This window comes from Pleuronectes platessa, chromosome 4, assembly GCF_947347685.1.
Source record: "Pleuronectes platessa chromosome 4, fPlePla1.1, whole genome shotgun sequence".
NCBI classification, from domain to species: Eukaryota; Metazoa; Chordata; class Actinopteri; order Pleuronectiformes; family Pleuronectidae; genus Pleuronectes; species Pleuronectes platessa.
The window spans coordinates 26,422,171-26,444,102 of record NC_070629.1 but is presented as its reverse complement, the minus strand read 5'-3'; the positions used below and the strand labels follow the sequence as shown (position 1 = coordinate 26,444,102).

General features: G+C 41.9%; 3 protein-coding genes across 3 annotated transcripts; 1 reads left to right on the top strand and 2 right to left on the bottom strand.

Moving 5' to 3' along the window:
* Positions 1–5,604: 5,604 nt before the first annotated feature.
* LOC128437879 (gamma-crystallin M2-like) lies at positions 5,605–6,709 on the bottom strand. The gene is made up of 3 exons (XM_053420173.1): positions 6,677–6,709; positions 5,992–6,237; positions 5,605–5,883 (listed from the first exon to the last, which is right to left on the bottom strand). The coding sequence occupies exons 1-3, from the start codon at positions 6,707–6,709 to the stop codon at positions 5,605–5,607; spliced, it is 558 nt and encodes a 185-aa protein (XP_053276148.1).
* A 1,757-nt stretch (positions 6,710–8,466) lies between these two features.
* inpp5e (inositol polyphosphate-5-phosphatase E) lies at positions 8,467–15,502 on the top strand. Its single transcript, XM_053420128.1, has 11 exons — positions 8,467–8,596; positions 9,706–10,572; positions 11,407–11,530; positions 11,638–11,735; positions 11,862–11,986; positions 12,552–12,671; positions 12,784–12,891; positions 13,084–13,245; positions 13,343–13,458; positions 13,608–13,744; positions 13,968–15,502. The coding sequence occupies exons 2-11, from the start codon at positions 9,776–9,778 to the stop codon at positions 14,098–14,100; spliced, it is 1,920 nt and encodes a 639-aa protein (XP_053276103.1). The 5' UTR covers positions 8,467–8,596; positions 9,706–9,775; the 3' UTR covers positions 14,101–15,502.
* A 44-nt stretch (positions 15,503–15,546) lies between these two features.
* Positions 15,547–21,706, bottom strand: pmpca (peptidase, mitochondrial processing subunit alpha). The gene is made up of 13 exons (XM_053420132.1): positions 21,621–21,706; positions 19,901–20,103; positions 19,724–19,803; positions 19,512–19,594; positions 19,283–19,377; positions 19,034–19,134; positions 18,384–18,647; positions 17,882–17,974; positions 17,669–17,787; positions 17,477–17,567; positions 17,205–17,267; positions 16,955–17,099; positions 15,547–16,864 (listed from the first exon to the last, which is right to left on the bottom strand). The coding sequence occupies exons 1-13, from the start codon at positions 21,665–21,667 to the stop codon at positions 16,695–16,697; spliced, it is 1,554 nt and encodes a 517-aa protein (XP_053276107.1). The 5' UTR covers positions 21,668–21,706; the 3' UTR covers positions 15,547–16,694.
* Between the last annotated feature and the right edge of the window lie 226 nt (positions 21,707–21,932).

Below are 21,932 nucleotides of genomic sequence, written 5' to 3'. Positions count from 1 at the left end.
AGTAAAAACTTATCAAGCCCTTACTACAAAAAAGGATTTATATTTTACAATTTAATCATAAACTTAAAGATAAATAACTATACAACAATATACAGAGCTTGATTTAATTGATACAGAAAACATACATAATCATTTTCTCATGAACTATAACACAAAAAATACGTTTTCATGACTCAAATGCTGAATAGAAACAATTAGTTGATTTATTCGATCAATAAATGAATCAATATGATCAATAGAACTCTTTTGATGATTGAATAACTTTTTATGTCCCATTTTAGATTTCTTCAGTTTCCACTTCTTTAAAGTGAGGATTTTGCTGCTTTTCTTCATCTTATATGTTTTTAAATAAATTAATAAAGGCCCCCAATAAAAAGGTCGTGAACTTGCATAGTTGGTTATGATCTGTTTTACATTTTGTATTTTATTATGTTTTCTGTATCAAGGCCTCATGTTAGTGTGCGTTCTGATTTTCACCTGAATGAAAAAAACTCCACCTGCAGAACACAAGGAAGCATGAATGGAAAAATCAAGTTTTATCTAAGTATTAAAATTCTAATTTAAGGATTATTTTACAAAATGATTGAAGTTTATTCTTGACTTTGGAAACAGTGGTTTAACTAAACAATCTGTAACCAAGCTTTTCTCACTTACAGATATCATTAGTCATGGATTACATTTCTCAGCATGAAAACAAGCTCCATCTCAGCCAGGGTCTTAAATTTCTGCAAACATGTTACAAAGCGAGTCCCCCTGGCCTGTATGTGCTCCTCTGTGTGTGTTTGATTGGTCACGGCCGGCTGCGGTCGCTCCCTCAGCTCTGAGCTGCTGTGCCTCAGGTCTGTAACGTGTGCCTGCTGTCTGTTGGCTGGAGATGCTATCATGTGTGATTAGTGAACAGCACATCTGTCGGCACATGCTCCCTCTCTGTCTAACAGCCGTCACAGCTGGCAGCCGCCCCGAGGAGAAACACCCTGCACCTGCCCGATGTAAACAGGTAGAAAAAACAATCTGTGTGTGTGTGTGTGTGTGTGAGTGTGTGAGCAGGAGGGGAAGTGTGGGATGTAAATGAAGGCATTTGCATGGAGGAGATCAAGTTGTCAGGACAAGTAGAGGCCACGATACCTGAGGAGAAACACTGAGCTCAGTGGGGCCACAGGGATGAGGCCCAGAGGATGAGTCATGTGACGCCACTGGGATCACATCAAGCATGCTGGAGCAGAACATCAGTGAAAACCTGCTGATGCTTATCAGTGTTACACAATGTTTCCAACTGAAAGGGGCTCCAGCGATCACATCAGTCATAACAAAGTATTTACATATATCCAAGTGCATGTAAGGTGTGTGTGTGTGTTTGTGTGTGTGTGTGCAAAATAATTTAATGCTTGGATACATTTTCACCAGACTCAGTGGGTTGATATCACTTTGGGGGAAATCGCCAGATTATTTGTTACTGGAGCTGAAAGGTCAAAGTTCGAGGTCAACAAAATATTATCCCAAAAACTATTATCAGTTTAATAGAGGAATGATCTAAAGCTTATATTGATCAGATAATGATTCCTTATCGTTTGATGTTATATGATGGGTTGAATTTAGAAAGTCATGATGAAATAGCTAGCCGATCCAATGCTTTTCATTTAAAAATGAAAGTCTTAAAAATGACATTAAACCCAGACTGTGCTGAACTATTATCATCATTAGCTATTATGACTTTTGAAGTTTTTTTTATTTGGACGTTTCTAAAATGGACCATTTATTATGCACCGTCTTTTATTTCAGCGTCTTTTGGACCAGATTATTGGAAGTTTTTGGACAATGTCAGCTGTTTCTCAGGAAGACGTTAATAAATGTACAGAATTTCAGGCTATAATCCTGCTGATCATTAAGATATGTCTCTCAAAACCTTTATATTTTTAGACATTCACCACAGAGCCACAAAAAAACGTGGGAAAAACCTGATCTCCTTTTTTATGAAAATTCACCAAACTTCTTTTGATAGAACCGCAAAAGAACCTTTATCTTATTTTGCAACTTCAAAAATTAATTCTCATCCTCACAACAATAAAATGCCAAGGGTGCATTGGTGGAGCAATCGTTTAGATTGTGTGTTTTTTTAGATTTTCCGAGTCTCCACAGGTCGGGATCAGGGAGGGAGAAAATGGAAACCTGCCAAACGAAAGCGAGCTGTGATTTTGAAGAATCCCGCCTCGGGTTAAAAGACGATGACCCGAAGCCGACTTTGATCTGTGTTCATATCCAGGCTGAATAATCTGGGCTCCTTTGACCGCGGCTAATGATGTCTGTGGTGTGTAAGCACAGACTGCGGAGGGGGATCTGTAGCCACACAGGCACCTTTAATGAGTTTTATTTGTTTTGTTTTATCCTCCTCCACCTCCCGCTCACCTCAGTGCAGAGAAACGAGGAATCAGACGTCTCTACACCTTCGTGGGGCTAATTATCCGACCCCCGTGAGGATCATCTCTCAGCTTCACCTAAAGGAAAAGAGATTCCTCCTCCTCCCTCGCCACATAATTCTATAATAACCTCCTTTGTTAGTCCACATTGAATGTTGAGCGTGTGTCTGCTGCTGTTTCTAAATTGACTCGTGGACAAAGAGGAAGGGTTAGGGTTAGGGTGTGAAATCAATCCTGAGCAAATATTCTTTTGTTTGGCTTTTACTTGATAGTAATAAATAGTTTCACCGAATCCTTTCTTCAAGAAACAAGAAACACATTTCTCCACCAAGACTCACCAGTTCCATTAAATTCAACCAAGCAGCCACACATTTCACACAATCATTGAAATCAAGAATTATGAAAAACGTCTCATCTTGCAATGCTTAGGAAATTGAAAAGAAATTCCTGGATCTGCCCCCTGATCCAGATCCACACCAGAATTGTATGACCAAATCTAAATGACAGGTGATGGCAGGTTAGTTTGTTAACTAATAACGGTAAACATATTACATATGGGGACTTAAATAAAATAAAGCACGACAGTTGAAGATGTAACTTCGACCTCTGGGCAGTTGTAGAGAACATTTCTCACAAGATTCTTATGTTTTCTAAACCAAACAATTAACTAATTCTAGTTCCACCTCAATCAACTATTGCTAAGTAATAATAATCAATTAAATGATCAAACTCAAAGCGTTGAATACTTTTACTTTTGAATCTTAGAGTGTATTTCTGTGATACATACTCTGACTGAAGGGACTGAGTAACTCTTCACTTGCTGGTGATGGAAACGTTCAATCATGTTGAAAAGGAATAGAAACAGTTTCATGACAACGTGGTTGGGAAATTAAATCCCGGCCTATCAAGGATATACTGTATGTACCACGAATACTTTTTAACTTGAGTAAAACTTCCCCCCAACTTTTGTGTTAATGCTGCACTAAACCAAACCGCGGCCTCGGAGCGTCTCCAGGGCTCAGCGTTAAACTTTAATCCATGTGTCCCACTTCAGAGTAATTTTCTCTCTCTCAGAAGTCATAATCACTGACGCGGACGTTTGCCTGGAAAGCGTGTCCTTTAGCGGTATCGGTCACGGCACTCCCTCACTTCACAATGCGCTTCCCTATCTCTCCGTCGGACGGCAACTCCCAGGTCCCCGTCCATCTCCCCCTCATTAAGCATATGTCTCACTTTCCATTTCAGAGTGGAGATAGCGAAGAAGCTGCACACAAAAGCACTATTTTCAGGCCTTTCTGCTCATCTCGTCTGAAAGTCTAATGAGAGCAGATCAAATATAACTGACACCGAGGGGAGACAAAGGGAGACGTAGCCCTCGGTGAGAGATGAGGCGAGGCAGAACAATGGGCCTGGATGTGCCGTCACTGCGGCGGTACGGAGCAGGACCAGTGAATGTAGATGATTCTGTAATGAGGGATTAAGTGGTGGATTATGGGTCTTTATTAAGATGTTTCTGATCCTCATTAGGCTGAATCTCATATCAGGGCATCGATTCCCCTCTCGCTCGCTGGATTGGCTGCTCTCTGGAGGAAGAGGAGAGAGGAAGGAGTGAGAAAGAGAGAAAGAAAGAGAGAAGAAAGAGGAAAAGAAAGAAAGAAAGAAAGAAAGAAAGAAAGAAAGAAAGAGGCATGTGCCTTTAATGTGCTCCTCCGAGACATCAAACTAAAACTGCATGTATAGGGTTATATCTCGTTGGGGTATATAAGTGATCTTTATAGAATCATATATAAAGATGGACGACATGACAGATCCTCAAAAATGAAGCCGAAGCGTCACCATCGCCATCTGGTGGCTGACTGAAGTATTGCTCAATAAACTCTGCCTCCTCCCTGTTAATGGCTGGGAGATGTGTGATAATGTCATTGAATCTGATTGGTGGTGTGAGTCATCTCCCTGTGTGACCTCATTATCAAACACACAGTCGAGCAGAAACATTTCAAAACTAATTATTCACATCTCATTGTCCTTCAGCGGCCGAACTGCAGCAGTGTAAATATAATCAGTGAATCCCGGCGATTCCAGTATTTATACGACACCGTCCAAGTTTCCTATGTGAGGCCGTAGACACAATGGTTTACAGTTCACTCAGATTCAGACTAAACTTCCACCGGCTCAGTGCAGCCATTTCAGTATTTATAATGAGAAGGAGGCAGTTTGAGTCTGAATGTTTCACAGATGGAAATCCACCGACTCCTGACACTTGCTTTACATGTAAACCAGTTTTTTTTTATTTTTAATGTCTGCTCTGCCCTTAGACATGCAGCTTGGGTTTAACACCCCAGTATGTGATTTATATATCCCCACAGTTATAATCAAGGCAGTCTGGAGCTTTTCACCATAGTAAAAACACTCTGGAGCATTGTGTTGGCTTAACAATTTGATAATGAAGATATTTTGTTTCCCATACTCCCCCCCCCCCCCCCCCCCCCAAATAGCTTGTATTCATCTATGAATTCCTACGATGGCCAGACATACCTGAAAGATTCAGTGTGTGGGATTAAATGTCATCTAGTGGTGGAGTTGTTTACACACAACCAACTGAACACCCATGGCCTCACCCTCATGTTTCACTGACTCCACCCTCTACTCTCTAATAAAAGCACAGTCAAACAGTGCAGTTCTGTTTCTGTGCAAAGACTCTATCAATCTTATTGACCTGGCCAAGAAGAAGAAAAATGCTGATTATATTTCCATTTTTTCTTTGAAATGTTATCTGTGAAATATAAAGACTCACCCTGGTCTTTTCTTCTATTTGGCAAGTTAGGTTTTTTCTATTTTTCATGTCATAATTATTATTATTATTTTTTTTGTATCCATGATTTATTTATTTTATTGGTCCTTAAGCGCATTGTACAAGTACTTTGATTTGCTGGTTTGAAGATTGTTCACGGTTTTATTTTCAGACCAACAACTCAACTGACTGAAACTGTAGCTGCTAGGAGATTGGAGACACAGACCTGAGATCATTGATTATTGGTATAAATGTGTGTGGGAAATGAAAATGTAAACATGGTTATTTGAATGAGGGTGAAAAACCAGCTCTGCACTGTGTGAATGTGTGGAAACATACAGGGTAAAACGACATGTAGCAGTAGTTTAGGTTTTGACAGTTTTATTCAGTGCAAAGAGTTTAATAGCAGGAGTCGTTGATGCGCTTCATGCTCATGAACCTCATGCCGCTCATGCCGGAGTTCATGAAGGTCCTGTACTCGCCGGGCCTCATGTACATCATCCTGCCTCTGTAGTTGGGCTGCTCGTACATCAGCCAGTGGCCCTCCATCACGTTGCTGGACTGGCAGTTGGACATGCGGAACCTCTCCATGATGTTCTCACAGTCGTCCATCAGCTCGTGCATCTGGCCGCTGAAGTTCTCCCTCTCGTAGATCTTCATCCTGAAGGAACCTCTGTGCTGTGGTGCAGAAGAGGAGCTTTATCTTCAAGCTCTTCTATGGCTTACTAGCAATTGGATTTCAAGCAATTTCAGTTACAGGGAATCTAGCCAGGTGTGAGATCTTACCATGGGGATCATGCGGCAGGACTTGACGCAGTCGCCGCTGGTGCCCATCATGCTCATGTAGTCGGAGTACTCGCCCCTCCTCAGGAAGTGCTGGGTGCCCATGAAGTTGGTGCGGTCGTACACCATGAAGCAGCCTCTCTCCACCCTGCAGGACTGACACCTGCTCAGGAAGGAGGACATGTCGGGGCAGTCGCTCATGCACTCGTAGGTGCGGCCCTGGAAGTTCCTCTCCTCGTAGAAGATGATCTGGAGGGACAGAGGGAAAGGCTTTGGTTTGGCAGGCGTGAGGTACACAAGAGGCACAAGGTCAAGTAAACCCAGTAAGTATGGAGTGACTGTGCTTCAGGCCCCATAAGTCAATCATTCACTCTTTAGCTTTTTGCTCAGTTTTTGTTCTCCACCACAAACTTTTACGGGAAATGTATTTTTCTTTTTTTGGGATTAAATTCTCCCATATGTTTGTTGGCTAAATGCAAACTTTGTCTATTGTTTGTAGCTCGGACGTTTTCGCTGCTTGCTACGGCCAAAATACTCCACTGGATAACTGAATGAAAAGAAAGTTAATTACCAAAACTATAAACTAAAAATACACTAAAAAGTAACAGGACATTAGAAGTCCAAATGTTGTGTTTGTCAATATTCTGCCAATTGATATATAATAATATTATTGAAAAGAAGAACTTACCTTGCCCATGTTGTTCATTCCAGTGGAAGTCATGTTTGCTGGTCAGTGGGTCTCTGCTGTGGCTGGAGCTGCTGCTGTTCTTGCTCTTGCACTGAACTGTACCCTGCCTGGTTTAACCCTTTTCTTTTATACCTGCCGCCGCAGACTGGCCCTTTGTGTAAACCCCCTGAGCCAGCAACGACGCATAGAAATGCACAGAATATGGAGGGATTGTCCCCCGTGTCCAGGGGGCGTTTCTCGCACAACACATGCTGGTCACAGAAAGGGGGGAAGGCGTTAACAATCAGGGGGTCTCACCTTGACGTTGTTCTGTCATTGTCACAGACAGGGTGGTGTCAGCAAAACTATTTTTCCCCCTGCTGAATGTTTTTTTGAATGTTGATTGATTTATTATCTGTCATTTGTGAAGTCACTGATGTCGCCCTGTGTTCACTATTGTACATTACATGAAAAAAAAAACTACAGGTAAAAACAGAGGCATGATAAAACCCTGAATGTTAAACATTGTAAAAAAGAGTTTATACAATAAACAGCAAAAACATGCCTGTGGAGTTATAGTTATTAGTTCGCTGAGAAATATTGGGTTTGTGATTATAGGGTTGATCTTATTCAACACAAAACCCATTGATACATCATAAACCAAATTCAGTAACAAGGATTATGCACGTGAAATAAAATTGTATGAAATTTGTGTTGTTTATCATGCTGCTTATAAACCTTCATATTACTTATCAAAGTCTACTTTAAAAATAATTGTATTTATTAATTGCAGAAAGAGGTTATCCTCTTATGATTCTACATATGCATTTTGAAACACTTGATTTATTTGATTGTCTTTTATTTTGAAATACAGTACAATTAAATACAGTAATTCCCTTATCGGTGTATCGAGGTCCGAGTTAGAAGGTTTCCCAGCCAGGTTCTATATCTGAACCGAGCATCTCAGAAAACACAACAAACCCTGAGGCAAATGGATTAAAACAGCAGAACACATCAGGTTTTTCACTTCTATCATCTAAGATCAAAAATCTGAGGCTGCAGTGGACACAGGCTCAACAAACCTGGACAGTTGGAAACTGGAAAAGGCAGCCTGGTCTGATGAATCATGATTCCTGCTGAGGCTGCAGGTGGTAAGATTAGAATTTAATGAATTATTTGATTCTTGGACCCAACCTGTCGGTGTCACCTCTCACTGTTGTTGCTGGCAATTTGAGTCTATGGCCAAAATGTACCCATCTTCAAATGTCTATAGCAATCACCAGATTTGGATCTAATAAATACTGGAAATCTGCAGTATCGCTGCGAAATATACAGAAATAGAGATTTGAAGCAATCGGGTAAAAGATTCAAGGGATAGTTCACAGAAAAATTTAAATTCACTCTTTATCTACTCACCACTACGCTGAAAGAGGGGTGGGTGAAGTGTTGGTTTTCAGGCTAAAAATAATAGTGTAAATTAAGTTGTTTCTAGTTGAACATGAATGTCCAGGTTTACGGACACTTTTGTGTTTTTATTACATTTGAAGAAGTCGTTATAATTTACTTAAATTGTATTTGATTTGGCTGCAACGCTGTTTACCACTGAAACTCCAAAAGTGTTTGATGGAGTCAAACACTTCACCCACCTTCCATCGGCCTAGTGGTGAGTAGATAATGAGTGAATTTACCTTCTCTTTTTTTATCTATCCCTTTAAGTTCTTTGCGAATAAGAAGAATAAGGGAGTTTTCGCTTGCAGTTCCACTTCTCCTCACAGGATGGCGCTGTGACACTGACTCAGACTCGGCTGTGTGGGACCGTCTCCTCTTGGTTACTGGATCTTTGTTGTCAAACGTTGCTAAGGAAGTCGGAGCTTCTCCTGTAAAAACTTCTCCTCATCGAGAGCAGACAGCTGAGCACGAGACGTAACGTCACTTCAGAAGGTAAACAACAACAAGGCACGAGGACGGGAACATCACCTGTTTATCAACAAACTGTAAAAACATCCGCTGTACACGTTACAGCTCGGCTAGCTGCTGCACCGCTAACATGCACTAGCTTTGCTAACTTGTATAACTCCTGCTCTGCTAACTAGTAGAGTTGTATCTTTGCTAACTAGTAGAGTTGTTGCTTTGCTAAATTAATCCAGATTGATAAATAACGTCAGCATGTAAATGCTACTCGTTAGCTGAACGACAGCTAGCTTAGCACAAATCACTGCGTCTCTCTTCAGCTGTGTAGTTGGATAGCAACAGGGTTGTTGGCTAAGGTTAGCATTAGCTAGCTGCTATTGATAAGTCAACGCTAAACAACCAACTAAATAACTAATAGTTCATGTTGTCATGATGACACTATGTCTGTAAAGTTAACTGATAAACTACAGTACAAGCTTTTATCGTGATTCTGTGTTTTGGATGAAGAATGAATGACGCTTCAGATTAGTTGCGTCTGAGTTCAGGGAAACTTGATGAAAACAATAAATAGAGATTTGGTTTTTGACTTATTCGAAACTAGGGTTTTAGCTTCTCTGAGTTGATTTAGTGTAGATATGATTTAGGTTTTATTTGTTTTCTTTTTGCTTTTGTTTGAAACATTTTCTCTAAATTTAATTCTTATCTTATTATGTTACTTCGTTTTAAAAAGTCTTCTCTGGGTTAATTTACTCCATATTTGAAAACATTTTTGTTTCTGTCTTTTCTTTTTGTTTGTTCTTCAACAAAACTCAATAGATTTTCCACAAATCTGAAGCTGTGATTTTAACTGTACTCTCTCCCTGTTAATCTCGTCCCGATCTGACAAGTCTCACAACAGTGGTTGTGCTTCAATCTGCACTGAAACCTGCATAATGTCAATAACTATATAATAAAGCAACAATAAAGATCACTCATTTTACAGACAAATCAAAGTTATGTAGGATAAATGATCAGGAGACAACTGATGACTCACGTGCTTGTATTGGATTTGACAGATTTTTATTTTCAGTTAGATTCAGTGTTTACATATCCCTCTGCTAAAATGTTTTACTGAATCCCTTTCTACTTTACATCTTCAGGTCTGTGTCACTTAAGCGATGAGAGAAGTTTTACCATCTGACCACAGCAGGTCTCAGACGTGACAAGAGGATGACTGAGAATGGCGAGGATGGCGGCGTCCATCAGCTCAGTGAAGCTCCTGACATAAGGGGTTCAGTTGTCAAGGACAGCCGGCCACTCAAAGCCTCCTTAGTGGATGTCAAGCAACAACATGATGCCCTTAAACTCACTGCTAGGAACAGAGAGGGAGAGCTCATTCCTTACCAGCCGCGGCCACCCTTAATACCCAGGCAGACAAAGTCCAAGAGGAGTATCTCCGTTGAGGAGACGGTGAGAAACAGGAGGCTGAGAAACAGCCAGGAGAGCCTGAGTGACCCGGCTGAGACCGGCTCCTCCACAGACTCGCTTAGAGACGACCAAACAGGACCAAATCCAGGTGGGTTCATCGTCAGTAGCGCTGCAGCCGTCAGGAACCAGGACTCCGGTGCGAGACCCGTCTCTGCCACTTCCACAGGATCCCAAGTCTTCCGGGAGCGAGGCAGCAGTCTCTCAGAATATGAGAGGAGGCCCCACAGCCAGCAGAGCGACCCCACGGACCAGCAGGCGCGGTCCACCAAGGTGCGCCTGTCCCCGGTGCAACCCACGGGGCCCCTGCCCGCTCTGGAGAAGGGCTTTGTGGCAGCCACTTTAAAGGCAGCTAATAGGATTGACAGGGATTGTTTGGATTATGCCGTTCTGGCCAGAGAGAAGCTCGGGGAGAGACTCCACAGGAACCTGAGCGACAGCCGGCTCCTGGAGAACATGGGGTCGGATAGCGCCTCTGTCAACTCCATGAGGTCCACGTACAGCGTGCTCAGCCCCATCAGACCTCAGGACGTCAGGAACAGGTACAGTAGCAGAACATGGAGAGGATTCTGCTGGAGTGTTCCTCAGGCTGAATGTGCAGCCTTTTTCCAACAGTTTATTCTTTCTGGTGTCAGAGCGTTTTTTAGAAACCGGTTTCTGCCGAGGCTTCCTAAGCTGCTAGTTTACACGAAGGTCAGTGACACCTTGAGCCCAATTTAGAACTGGGTTCGTGATGTCCATCCTTTGCATAATCAATACAGTTATTCATTTGCACATTTAGTTAACTTTGTCTATAGTGGGTCAGGGAGCTCTGACCAGGCTCTAGTATCATTCTCATTCAAGGAAAGGTTACTATGCACACACACTTTTTATTTTAGATACAGTATTTTATATCCGCTGTGAGATTTTTAGATTCAATAGTCCCCTCTGCTTGGACGTTTTGGCGCATCTTTCCTGACGGGGAGTTTGGTTCAACATCAGGAGTGAGTGACACCAGCAGACTGTTCATTTCTTTCTGTGTGTGTTTGTGTGTGTGTGTGTGTGTGTGTTTGTGTGCCGCGCTCACATCTTTTAGAGAAAAGGGGAACGTGACAGTGTTGAGGGAGATTAACACAGGATCTGAAGAGATGCTTGTTCAGCACAGTTTTTGACAGGAGGAGGAGCAAAATAAACTTGCTTTAGTCTAAAGTCTTGCTACACATTCAGAACCCAGGAGGGAAAAGTCAAATGTTTGTTTTTAGACCTTTTGATATCATATCTGAAACCACAGTCTTCACTTCTCCTCCATTGTATATTAAGAGTTAGTTGTTATCAGTTAAACCCAAACACGCTATGCTTCTAATTAAAGTGCTAACTGTCCAACTTGTATTTACTAGGAGTTTTCTGGAGGGCAGCGTGCTGGGAAGCGGGGCGCTGCTCGGGGCTGAGGAGCTGGACCGCTACTTCCCCGACAGGAGACTGGGCGTCTTCATCGCCACGTGGAACATGCAGGGAGAGAAGGTACGAGGAAGTCGTGGCTCTGCAGCGTCTCACAAACCATGAAACATGTAAAGTGTTGGCGCTTCCTGCACCAACTGGGATGTAACTGAGTTTTTGTCATTCCTCAGGGGCTTCCACTCAACTTAGACGATCTCCTCCTTCCAACTGACTCCGAATTTGCACAAGACTTTTATATCATCGGGGTTCAGGAGGGCTGTCCTGACAGGTATGATACGCTTTGTTGGATTTTAGTCAGGTTCACTGAATAAAAGTGCCTTATGTCATGATTGATTATTCTATCAGGGATGTAAACATAGCTCTAAACACTTTGTGTGTGTGTGTGTGTGTGCAGGAGGGAGTGGGAGACTCGACTTCAGGAGACACTGGGACCTTATTACGTCATGCTGTATGCAGCATCACATGGCGTTTTGTTTCTCACTGTATTCGTCAGAAGGGACCTCATCTGGTTCTGCTCAGGTCAGTGCTACTTCACGTAAAACATGGAATAGACGTCAGTTTCGGGATTTAAACTCGAGCTTAAAACACATCATCAATAATTTTATCTACAGAAATATTTGGCAACTATTATAGTAATTTTGAATTTTTAAAAATATTTATTTTGTGCGACAATGCCCAGAATTTACCAATTCCACTTCTTGAGGATATTGGGTATTCGCTGATCTTATTTTTTACGTGATATTAAACAGAATATTTTTATATTTGTATGGACAAAGAACATATGAGAACATCACATTTGTCTGTCAGAAAATTTAAATAACATCAGATGAATTGATAATGAAATTAAGTCCCAGAATCCATGCTTTCATAAGTTTAGTGTAGATGAGATTGTGGTAAGATGATCATATTATTATTTTTTATTTGATGGTTTCACATTTAATCCACAGTTAGAATCAGACTCCAGATCATCATCATCATTGTTATTGGTTGTAAAAGGATTTTAATGTGATGACATATTTCTTCTCTTCTTCGTGTTTGAATCAAACTGATTTGTCACTAACCTTCATTCTGTTGACTGATGCAGAAGTGGAACACGCCACAGTCACGACCAGGATCATCTCCCAGATCAAGACCAAAGGGGCCGTGGGAATCGCCTTCACCTTTTTTGGAACTTCCTTCCTCTTCATCACATCCCATTTTACCTGTGAGTAGAAAGTGTGGCTGTACAAAGGACTGGTTTTATACGTTTCTACCGAAGTGAAGCAGGGATGTGGCAGTTCCAGTGTTTCTAACTTGTCCGTCTGTTCCTCGTCCAGCTGGAGACGCCAAAGTTTACGAGAGAATCCTCGATTACAACAAGATCATCGAGGCTCTAGCTCTTCCCAAAGGCCTTCCAGACACAAACCCTTACCGCTCCATGCAGTGTAAGACTCATTTAATTCGCCCATTTGTGATTTAGAAAAAGCGTAACATGATGATTTTAAAAGCTGCTGCAGTAAACTTCATTCTCGTTGTTCAAACATGATATTTCATGTGTTAAAGTCACTTTCAAAATTGTCTTTAAACTGTTAGAATTAGATTTAAATATATTGAGATCCAGTCACTTTTAATTGCAGCTGACGTCACCACGAGATTCGACCAGGTCTTCTGGTTTGGAGACTTTAACTTCCGGCTGAGTAAGGACCGCGGCGAGGTGGAGAGCATCATGAGCCGCACCACAGGAGGCGACATGGGCCCCCTGCTGGAGCACGACCAGCTCTCTAAGGAGATGAAGGAGGGTAAGCATTAAAGACGGAGGGTTACATTTCTGTGAAAAGATTTGTCCTAAATATTCTTGTTGTGTCTGATCCTGAGAATTTGATTCTGTTTCTCCAGGTTCTATCTTTAAAGGCTTTCAAGAGGCACCGATACGATTTCCCCCAACGTACAAATTTGACAGCGGCTGCGACGTCTACGACACAACTTCTAAACAGAGAACGCCTTCGTACACTGTAAGAGGAAAAAAGAAAAACTCTCTGCTCCGTTAGTTTAGTCATTAAATCTCCAAAACAAATCAAATACAGTGTTCAGCTGCTGCATCTGGACTCAGGTCCTGTTAAATCTCCACTGGGTTTAAGTTTTGTGTTGTTTGTGTTCACAGGACAGGATCCTGTTCAGGAACAGACAGGCCGACGACATCAAAGTGGTCAAATACAGCAACTGCTCCGGCATCAAGACCTCAGACCATCGACCCGTCATCGGTGTCTTCCAGGTCAAACTGAGACCGGGCAGAGACAAGTGAGTCACAGACAGTGTTAGTAGCTTCACTGCCTTCACTGTTTTTACGTGATCACCTTCTGAAGGTCATTTAAAAACTATCTTATTCATACATTTTGGCCCTTTTCCAGATGTTTGGACAGTAAGAATAGTTTTTTTCTGCCTTTTAAACTCGATGCTTGAGACACTTTTCTCATTCTAACCTCATAATATCTGCTGTTCTCTGTTTACCTCCGTTTGTCAGTATTCCTCTGGGTGCGGGACAGTTCGACCGAGGCGTGTACCTGGAGGGCATTCGGAGGAGGATCAACAGAGAGCTGAAGAGGAGGGAAGCCATGAAGCACCAAGGTAGCAGCTCAGTCTGCGCCATCTCTTAGACCCTTAAAGTGGATTCTGTGGACCAGGCCAGACTGGACCAGGCTGGACTGGATCCAACTGTTCCAGAAACAGATGGAAAAGGACCAAAAGGGAAACCAGAGTTGTCTTGAAGTCCCGCTCCGGGGAAAAATCATGTTTTTACGTCCCCTTTGTGCCTTTTTATTTGACAGAAGACATATTAACACCGTAACACTGCAGTAAACAAAGGCCAGTCTGAAAATAATGAATTCGAACAGGCAGGTTCAGAAAGCATTCCTGTCAACCTGTGGGGGAGCGAGGCTCAGCTACAGGTGAGCTGAGACGGGGAGCAGGAGGCCTCACTTTCCTCACAATCACAGATCACGAAATAAGAAAGGAACGTGTAGAGCTGTATTCAAGGCATTAAACCTTTGAATATTTCATTTTGAGGTACAAAGATGATCTTTCTGGGGGATTTGTTAAAGTACCGGAGTGGGGCTTTAACTAAACAGAACCAAGTGCAGGTTGTGGTAACTGAGCAGACAGCGCCCTCTGTTGGACATTCTGGAGAACTTTTTGTGTGTGTGTTTGTGTGTGTGTGCGCTGAGGGAGTGTCTGACTGTCCTTGAGGGCAGGGACCTTGAGGTCATTCAGACAAGCAGAGATTCACAGACACAGCTGCAGTCTGGCCTTTATTTATTCAGCCCCCTCGGCCCAAACTCAACAGGTAAAGCCTTGGGGGGGGGGGGGGGGGGGTCGTTTTTGCTTCACTCTTCAGTCACACGTCGCAGTGTGAGCTGATGTAACTGCATTTTATTTTTCTAATTCATTTTATAGCTATTTGAAAAGCATCATGAAACCCAGTGTTAACGTTTTTGTCTGAAATTTGTCATTGTTGTTGAAATGCCTTGTGACTTAGGGAATCACAGGTAAGTGCAGTAAAAGTTTCACTGCACCTCATGTCACACTGGTCGGTTTTTACCTTTTAAAGAAGAAGAAGGGAGCTGTTCCATTGTTTCTGTCATAGAGTCAAATGGTATGAAGTCTGTTACACTACTACAGGGATGCGGTCGTTACACGGTACTGTTGAATTTTAAGTGTATCTGATGTTTTATTTTTTATGGAACTCACTTCCTGTAAAATAGACGGAGGATTTTATTTATTTACGTTATTGCCTGTCACACATGTTTCTCTTATCAGGCCAAGTGATCCTTTACAGCAGATTCTAACTCATTGCCTTAACCTCCCACCACCCTGCTGCGTAACCTCACATATACTGTAACCTCTCCATGTACTGTATGTCACATTAATGTTTCCATCATGAAGAGCAGTCGGCTCCACGAAAAGTGCCTGTAGGTCTTGTTTTCATATCCTCAGGACCTTTTTGTCTTTTTCTATGTTCGCCTGTGATGTCACAGCGTTAATAAACATTTTTAAACACTTGTTTGTCGGCTGAATGGTCGTAAATCGCACTGCAACGTTGGAGCTTTTGAAATATATTGTTTTTATTTAAAAAAGATAATATATTTGATGGAATGGAACTGCAGTTGTTTACAGGTCACATGTGGTGTATTGGCTGCTTATTGTCAACGTGTGGCCTGCTCTTGCTTTTCCAGTTTTACCAATCTTAGCTTTAACAGGCCACCTCCGGAATTTTATTTTAATTACGACTAAATTTCACAAACCGCAGGCGTTTCTTTACTATTCTGTTATCAAGTATTTGTTCAAACACAAGACGTCCTTAATTAAATATTAACTCTTCATGTGAATCCTCTCAATTTACAGCCACTGTAATTACCACTCAAAACAAAAGGGACTTTGAATGAGTCGTGTCGACACTGAGGATCAAACCGCCCTCTGCTCTCCCCAAAAATAATTTCCTGTCAAACCTTCTCTTTGTATGTATCCCCTTGAAGTTTATTGAAATCTACACGGACACCAACAAATACAGAAAAGGGTTTGACTGTAGAGTTCAGTCTCTTCACAGAGCGTCGATCTCAGTCCACAGATGTCCAGCAATGTCTTTACCACTAGTATCATAACTAACCATCAGTGTGTATTGTGTCTCCTGAGCCTTCAGAGATTATGAAGTGCTTTTGTATAAATAGTAAGATTTTTCAGTTTCTTTATCATCTGAGTTGGAGCTCTGTGAATTCTTTAGAGCAGGAACATCTGTAAAACAATCGAACGGCTCGATAAAAAGTAACAGCTTTGACCGTGCTGTGGATGTTTTCTCGTCTCTATGCTGATTCCTCTGTGTAAAAACTAAACACATCGATACTGAAGGGTTTTGAAAACAGGAAATGAATACTCTAACTATGCCCATGGTGGAAGGGGGGGGGGGATTGTCCCTTTAAAACCCAACTCCTGCAAACCCTCAGCAAATAATGGCGCGTGGCTTCATGCCCAACAAACAATAAATACATACAATCCAACCGTATGTAGACTACATCTGAGTAAAATGTACCATCTCTTTAAAATCCACATTCGCAAAGGTTCAGCCTGGGTGAGCTCTGCGGAGCTCTGGGTGAGGAGGGAACACTTGATCTTCCAGTTCAGCTTATTTACAGGGATGTTTGCCAGTTCACATAGTAGTAGTGGTGGTGGTGGTGGTGGTGGGGGGAGGAAGGTGAGTCTATCGGAAGAGGCGATACATGCGGGGCAGACGTCCGTCTTTGCTGGACAGGGCGGCCTGGATGTGCTCGTACGAGGGCAGCTCCGTCAGGTCTCCCAGAGCCGCCACTGAGGGTTTACTACGCAGCATCTTGGTGGTCACTCTCTTGATGTCGCTGGCTGTCACGTTGCCTGGAAATTAATGAGACAAATAGAATAAGAATGAATGTTACAATGTTTTAGAGCCACTTTCCCAGTCAACAGATGTTTCTCAGGACTCACTTATTAGGTCGCACAGCTCATGTGGCAGTTTCCTCTTTCCCGTGGACAGAACCTGGCGACCGACGTCCTCAAAAATAACCGGCCGCGACTCCAGGTTCATCATCAACATGGACTTGAGCTGAGTCTTGGCTCTCTCTAGCTCCATCTGGACACACAGAGGGAAATGTATATTCACTTGCTTACTCTTTGATCAAGTTATAAGAGTTATATCACAAACTCTGTACTGGAGTTTCCCTGCGATGAAACATACCTCTCCTGCGGTTCCAGCCATTTGAATGAACTCTCTGGTTATTATTTCCACCATTTCCCGAACCTGAAGAGATGAATGTAGGCAACAAATGAACAAACGGGCTATTAACCATTAACACATGATTTTCCCTAAAACAACATGTTCAATACCGGTATTAGTGTGTGTGTATATATGAAATATATCCGAGGTACGGTAGAATTAAGGACCTTGACGAAAGGGTCAAATTACAAAAACCAGAAGACCCTCTGCTGGTGTCTGGGCTCAGTACCAACCTGTCTGGGGTCTGAACTGGCATGGATACACAACAGACCGCTGTCGTCATAGCTGTGATGGTAGGAGGTGGCGTTGTACATCCAATGATGCCTATAACAGATAAGCCAAATTAGTCACAATGAATGAAACCTGTTGTCGGGAGTTGCATTTGAGAAGTAAAATCTGAAACTAAAATGCACAGAGATGCTGACCTGTTGAGCACATTCAGGTAGAGGCGGGTGAACATGCCTTTACCGGGTCCTCCTGCAGAGAAAGAGCCTCCTCCACCCATCATCATGTTGAGCACTGCGAACGGGATGAAGTCCTCCTCCTGGAAAGGGAAAAACAAGAAGCACGTTTTAAAAAGGTGTGTAGCTAACAGGCATCACACGAGTGAGTTGAAGGAAAGCACCACAAACACCCACCAGGAAGGAGCAGCTCTCCAGGCCGATCATGATGTGGGTGAGCTCTGGGATCGGGGTGGGGCCGAGGCTCACGTCCGACATGTCCTTCTCCATCTAACAGGTGAAAAAAAAGATCTTTATCGTATTAATAAACTAAAGTAGTGCTTGAAGCAGAATTTCCACTTTTAACTCAAATTCCATCATTCGTAAATACAGCCAATAAAGAAGACTTTCTTTTATAACGAAAAATAATTAACACTAGATTTGGACCACATAGAGATTTATTTATCAATCATTATTTATCTACATGAAAGCAAACTGTGTAGTGCAGTGAAAACTTTATACGTGCTTTTTTTGTATTAAAAGCATGAGACGCATTTATTTTTAATGGTTGTTGTTCTGTTCCACATTCTGTTAATGTGAACAGATCTTTTTCTTGTCTTTTCCACCCTTCTGGAAACCTGAAGAGACGTTTGGGCCCAAATCTGGTACAAAGATGGTCACAATAAAACCGATGACTCACTTTGACGATGCCCCCCGTGTACTGGGCCACGGACAGGTCCACGTTGGACACGCCGCTCGCTCCCCACACCGGCCTCACGTCCAGCAGGTACTTCCTGGCACATTCCACCAGCTGCTCGTGCTCGATGCCCACCCCGGCCAACACCATGCGCTCAGGGCAGTAGTAGTTACTCAGGTAACTGTGAAGCATATTCCTGTCGATCTTGTCCACGTTATCTGTCGGACAGAAGCGCGGCAGTCCGACCGTGTTGCCTCGATATGCAGCCTGGAAACAAACGGCAAAGACTCAGGGACATGTTCGAGGACACTTCAGTAAGACTAATTACAACTTTGGGCTTTAACTTCTGTTGTCGTGCAGTTACATAGAAACCTTTATATGACCAAGACATAGTGATGAGATTCTACAAACACGAGTACAATAATAAACAAATATATAACGGGTTTAGCTGTGACATCTTAAAATTCTAACATTAGTTTGCCTCTTTGTTTGATGGAGTTATGAAATGCTTCTTAATCTTTAATCTACAGGTTGAGCTTGACAGAAAACGTATATAACTATTATACTATAAGACACTGATAAAGATCTTGGATTATTCAAGGTTACTTTAACGGAGAGGTAGTGTTGTGGTGTCAGAACCATGTGTGACTCACAGCGTGGATCATCTCGGTGAGTAACGGTTCAGGGTCCGGCCTCATGTTCAGGTCTTCTAGCTCAAAGCGCACCACCATCTTGGTCATCTCAATCTCATCATCTGCATGGAACCAACACATTTCACCTTCACTAAAACACTGGTGCAGAGCCCTCGCAGGTGTTATAAACCTGTCAATGGGTTGTTGAGTTGTTTTGCTCGCACTTACACAAACAAACAAACACACACACAGGGTCGTTATTTAACTTACCCAGTAGGCGAGGCTGTAGTACAGCATCAGAGAGAAGACTAACCACTGTATCCAGACCCTTCACTTCAGCAGACACTGCATACATGGTTGTATCTCTGCACAGGAAAATAGAACGCATCCCAAAGAGCTGTGTTACTAATAACAGAGGAAATAACAAGCTTCTACTTGGACAGCATGCATATACAGGTGTTAGATTTTAAAACACTGAGACAGGTGAAAGATTTCCTACCTTGATGATTGGCAGTCACATATTCCTCCGTGCTTTTCCAGCGTCAGCAGGATTTCATCTTTGCTTCCATACTGAGCTGTAGACTGAGGATAAAACAGACTGTTGTCAACAGGAGCTGATGTAAGATGATCCCTGTTTATTTTATTTATTCGGCCTTACTGTTAACATAAAAGTTTTTTAGCCAAAGGAAGCTAACAAGTTGAAGTACTTACAGAAAAGGCAAGTTTCTCTACGAAATGTGCTATTCCACTCGGGTATTTTGCTTCATATCTGGATCCCGAGTTTACTAAAACTAAAAGAGAAAAAAAAAAATCCACAATTAATTAACATCGATCAGTTCCTGAACAAATTACAGAAGTTAAAATTAGCATATGAATCCTACAACTTACTTCCAACTGTGCAAAATTGACCAAACTTGTTTTGTGAAGCAACTTTGAGGCCATTTTCTAGAGTAGTGATCTTGGTCTCGTATTTCTCGTGACCATCGACGGATGCAAACACCGGCTTAGGGATCCCAGGCAGCGGCGAGGAGAGGGAGATGTTCGAGTATCTGCCGACACTGCTGTACTCTCTGTAGGCGGCGATCCCAAACCTTCAAGCACAACACAGAAAAGCATCTTCAAAACCTCAGGCAGTAGTGGAAACAGTACAGAGTTATAACGATTAATTCATTAATATTAAAATATAGATGATCAACTAATTGGTTTGAATAGGGATGGACGATATGACAACGAAATCAGTCAATATTGACAATACATGTCATATTGTGAATTTCTTTGAAATTTAAGGACTGATGTTTGCTCTTGAGTGAAGGTTGTGGTTATTTTAAAGTTTCATATGTGAGCCAAAAATGACAAACACAACATTTGATTTTAACATGACTAACAACCTTCTGCACACGAGATTTCCTGCCTGTTCACACGTGCAATAACTATTCACACACACTCCATACAGCTAAAGTTGTTAATTCATTTGCAACGAATGTCTCACTGCACCTTTGAAGGTAAATAGTGTTAGTTTTGTATTTGACTGGTTTATAGTAACCTCTTTCTACCTTGCTTTATTTTAATTGAACTATTGCACTGCTGAGCTGATCAGTTTCTTATTTGTACTGTAGATCCTGTGTGGACACTTCTCTAAAATTAACTGAACTTTAAACTTTCAAAAAGGGAACATTACCCTGAGTCTGTCCCTGTGAAAACTAAATTTCCTTAATGGTTTAGATACTTTGGGTTTTAGTTATTACTAAACTAAGTTAAACACTGTTTTAGGACTGTCACTGACTGGTATTTGTATTATTCTCGATTAATCAATTTATCTCTAGGTCAATAATAATGTGGGGGGGGGGGGGGGGAAATCCAGCCCCAAACATATTGAATTCACTTTAAAATAAGACAACAAAATAAGAAGTACATTCACATTTGAGAAGCAGAATCTGGATCATTTTAAATAATTTTCTTTAAAAGAAACTAGAGCTGGTTGATGAAACAGTATCGGTAAATATCACAATACAATTTTCATGTAAAGCAATTTGACAGGAGTCCACAATAATAGACATGAATTAGGTGAATGAATATTAAAGCAATTACGAATATATAAGTTTACAGATTTAACATTATAACCTTCACTTCACAGCTGTTTGGGACATTAAGATAGAAGAGCAGAGGTCAATTAAAGATATTTGCTTTGTTCATTAATGAGATTTAAAAAGAGGCTCAGCACCGAACCAGCGTTTAGTTTAATTACGTGTGTTATATTTGGCTGTTTTTTAAAGTTGTTGCTCTCAAATCTTAGCTTCAGCTCACTATCAACAGACAGCAGGTAACTGACGGAGCTGAATAACAGCAGTGAATGAACAAACCGGAACTTCCATCTGTCTTCTACACCCCCCTCAACAAAGCCCACTGACAGCCTCCTCCTGTTTTTTAACTGTATCCACTGCTTGATGCAACATTAGCTCAGCCTGTTAGCATCGTGCTAACCGAGGGAGCTAAACTGCACTGAGGAGAACACAGAGTCGTGACACTGATCACGCGCACCGCGTCGTGTTCACGGTGATTTAAAGAGTCCGGTGACGGTTTACACAGACGAGATAAAACGCGTTGTTACCTCTGGACACGACTCCAGGATCTACACCTCGACATGTGAGTCGCCATCTTCGATCTCCTGTGACCGGAAGCCGACCCGGATGAGAACGGTGAAGTCTACACGACCACTTCCGCTTTGGACGAAAGAAAAAAATAAAAAATAAATTTATTTGATTTATTTCCATTTTGTCACAATTATAATGTCACCACAACTAAGTAAATGGTGTGATTACTATTGTAAAATTGTGGATGGAGAATTTGATCCATTCTTCAGGCAGAACGACTTCGAAAATTTGGCTTTATGAGGTAATTCCCCTGCATCTGATGTCGACCC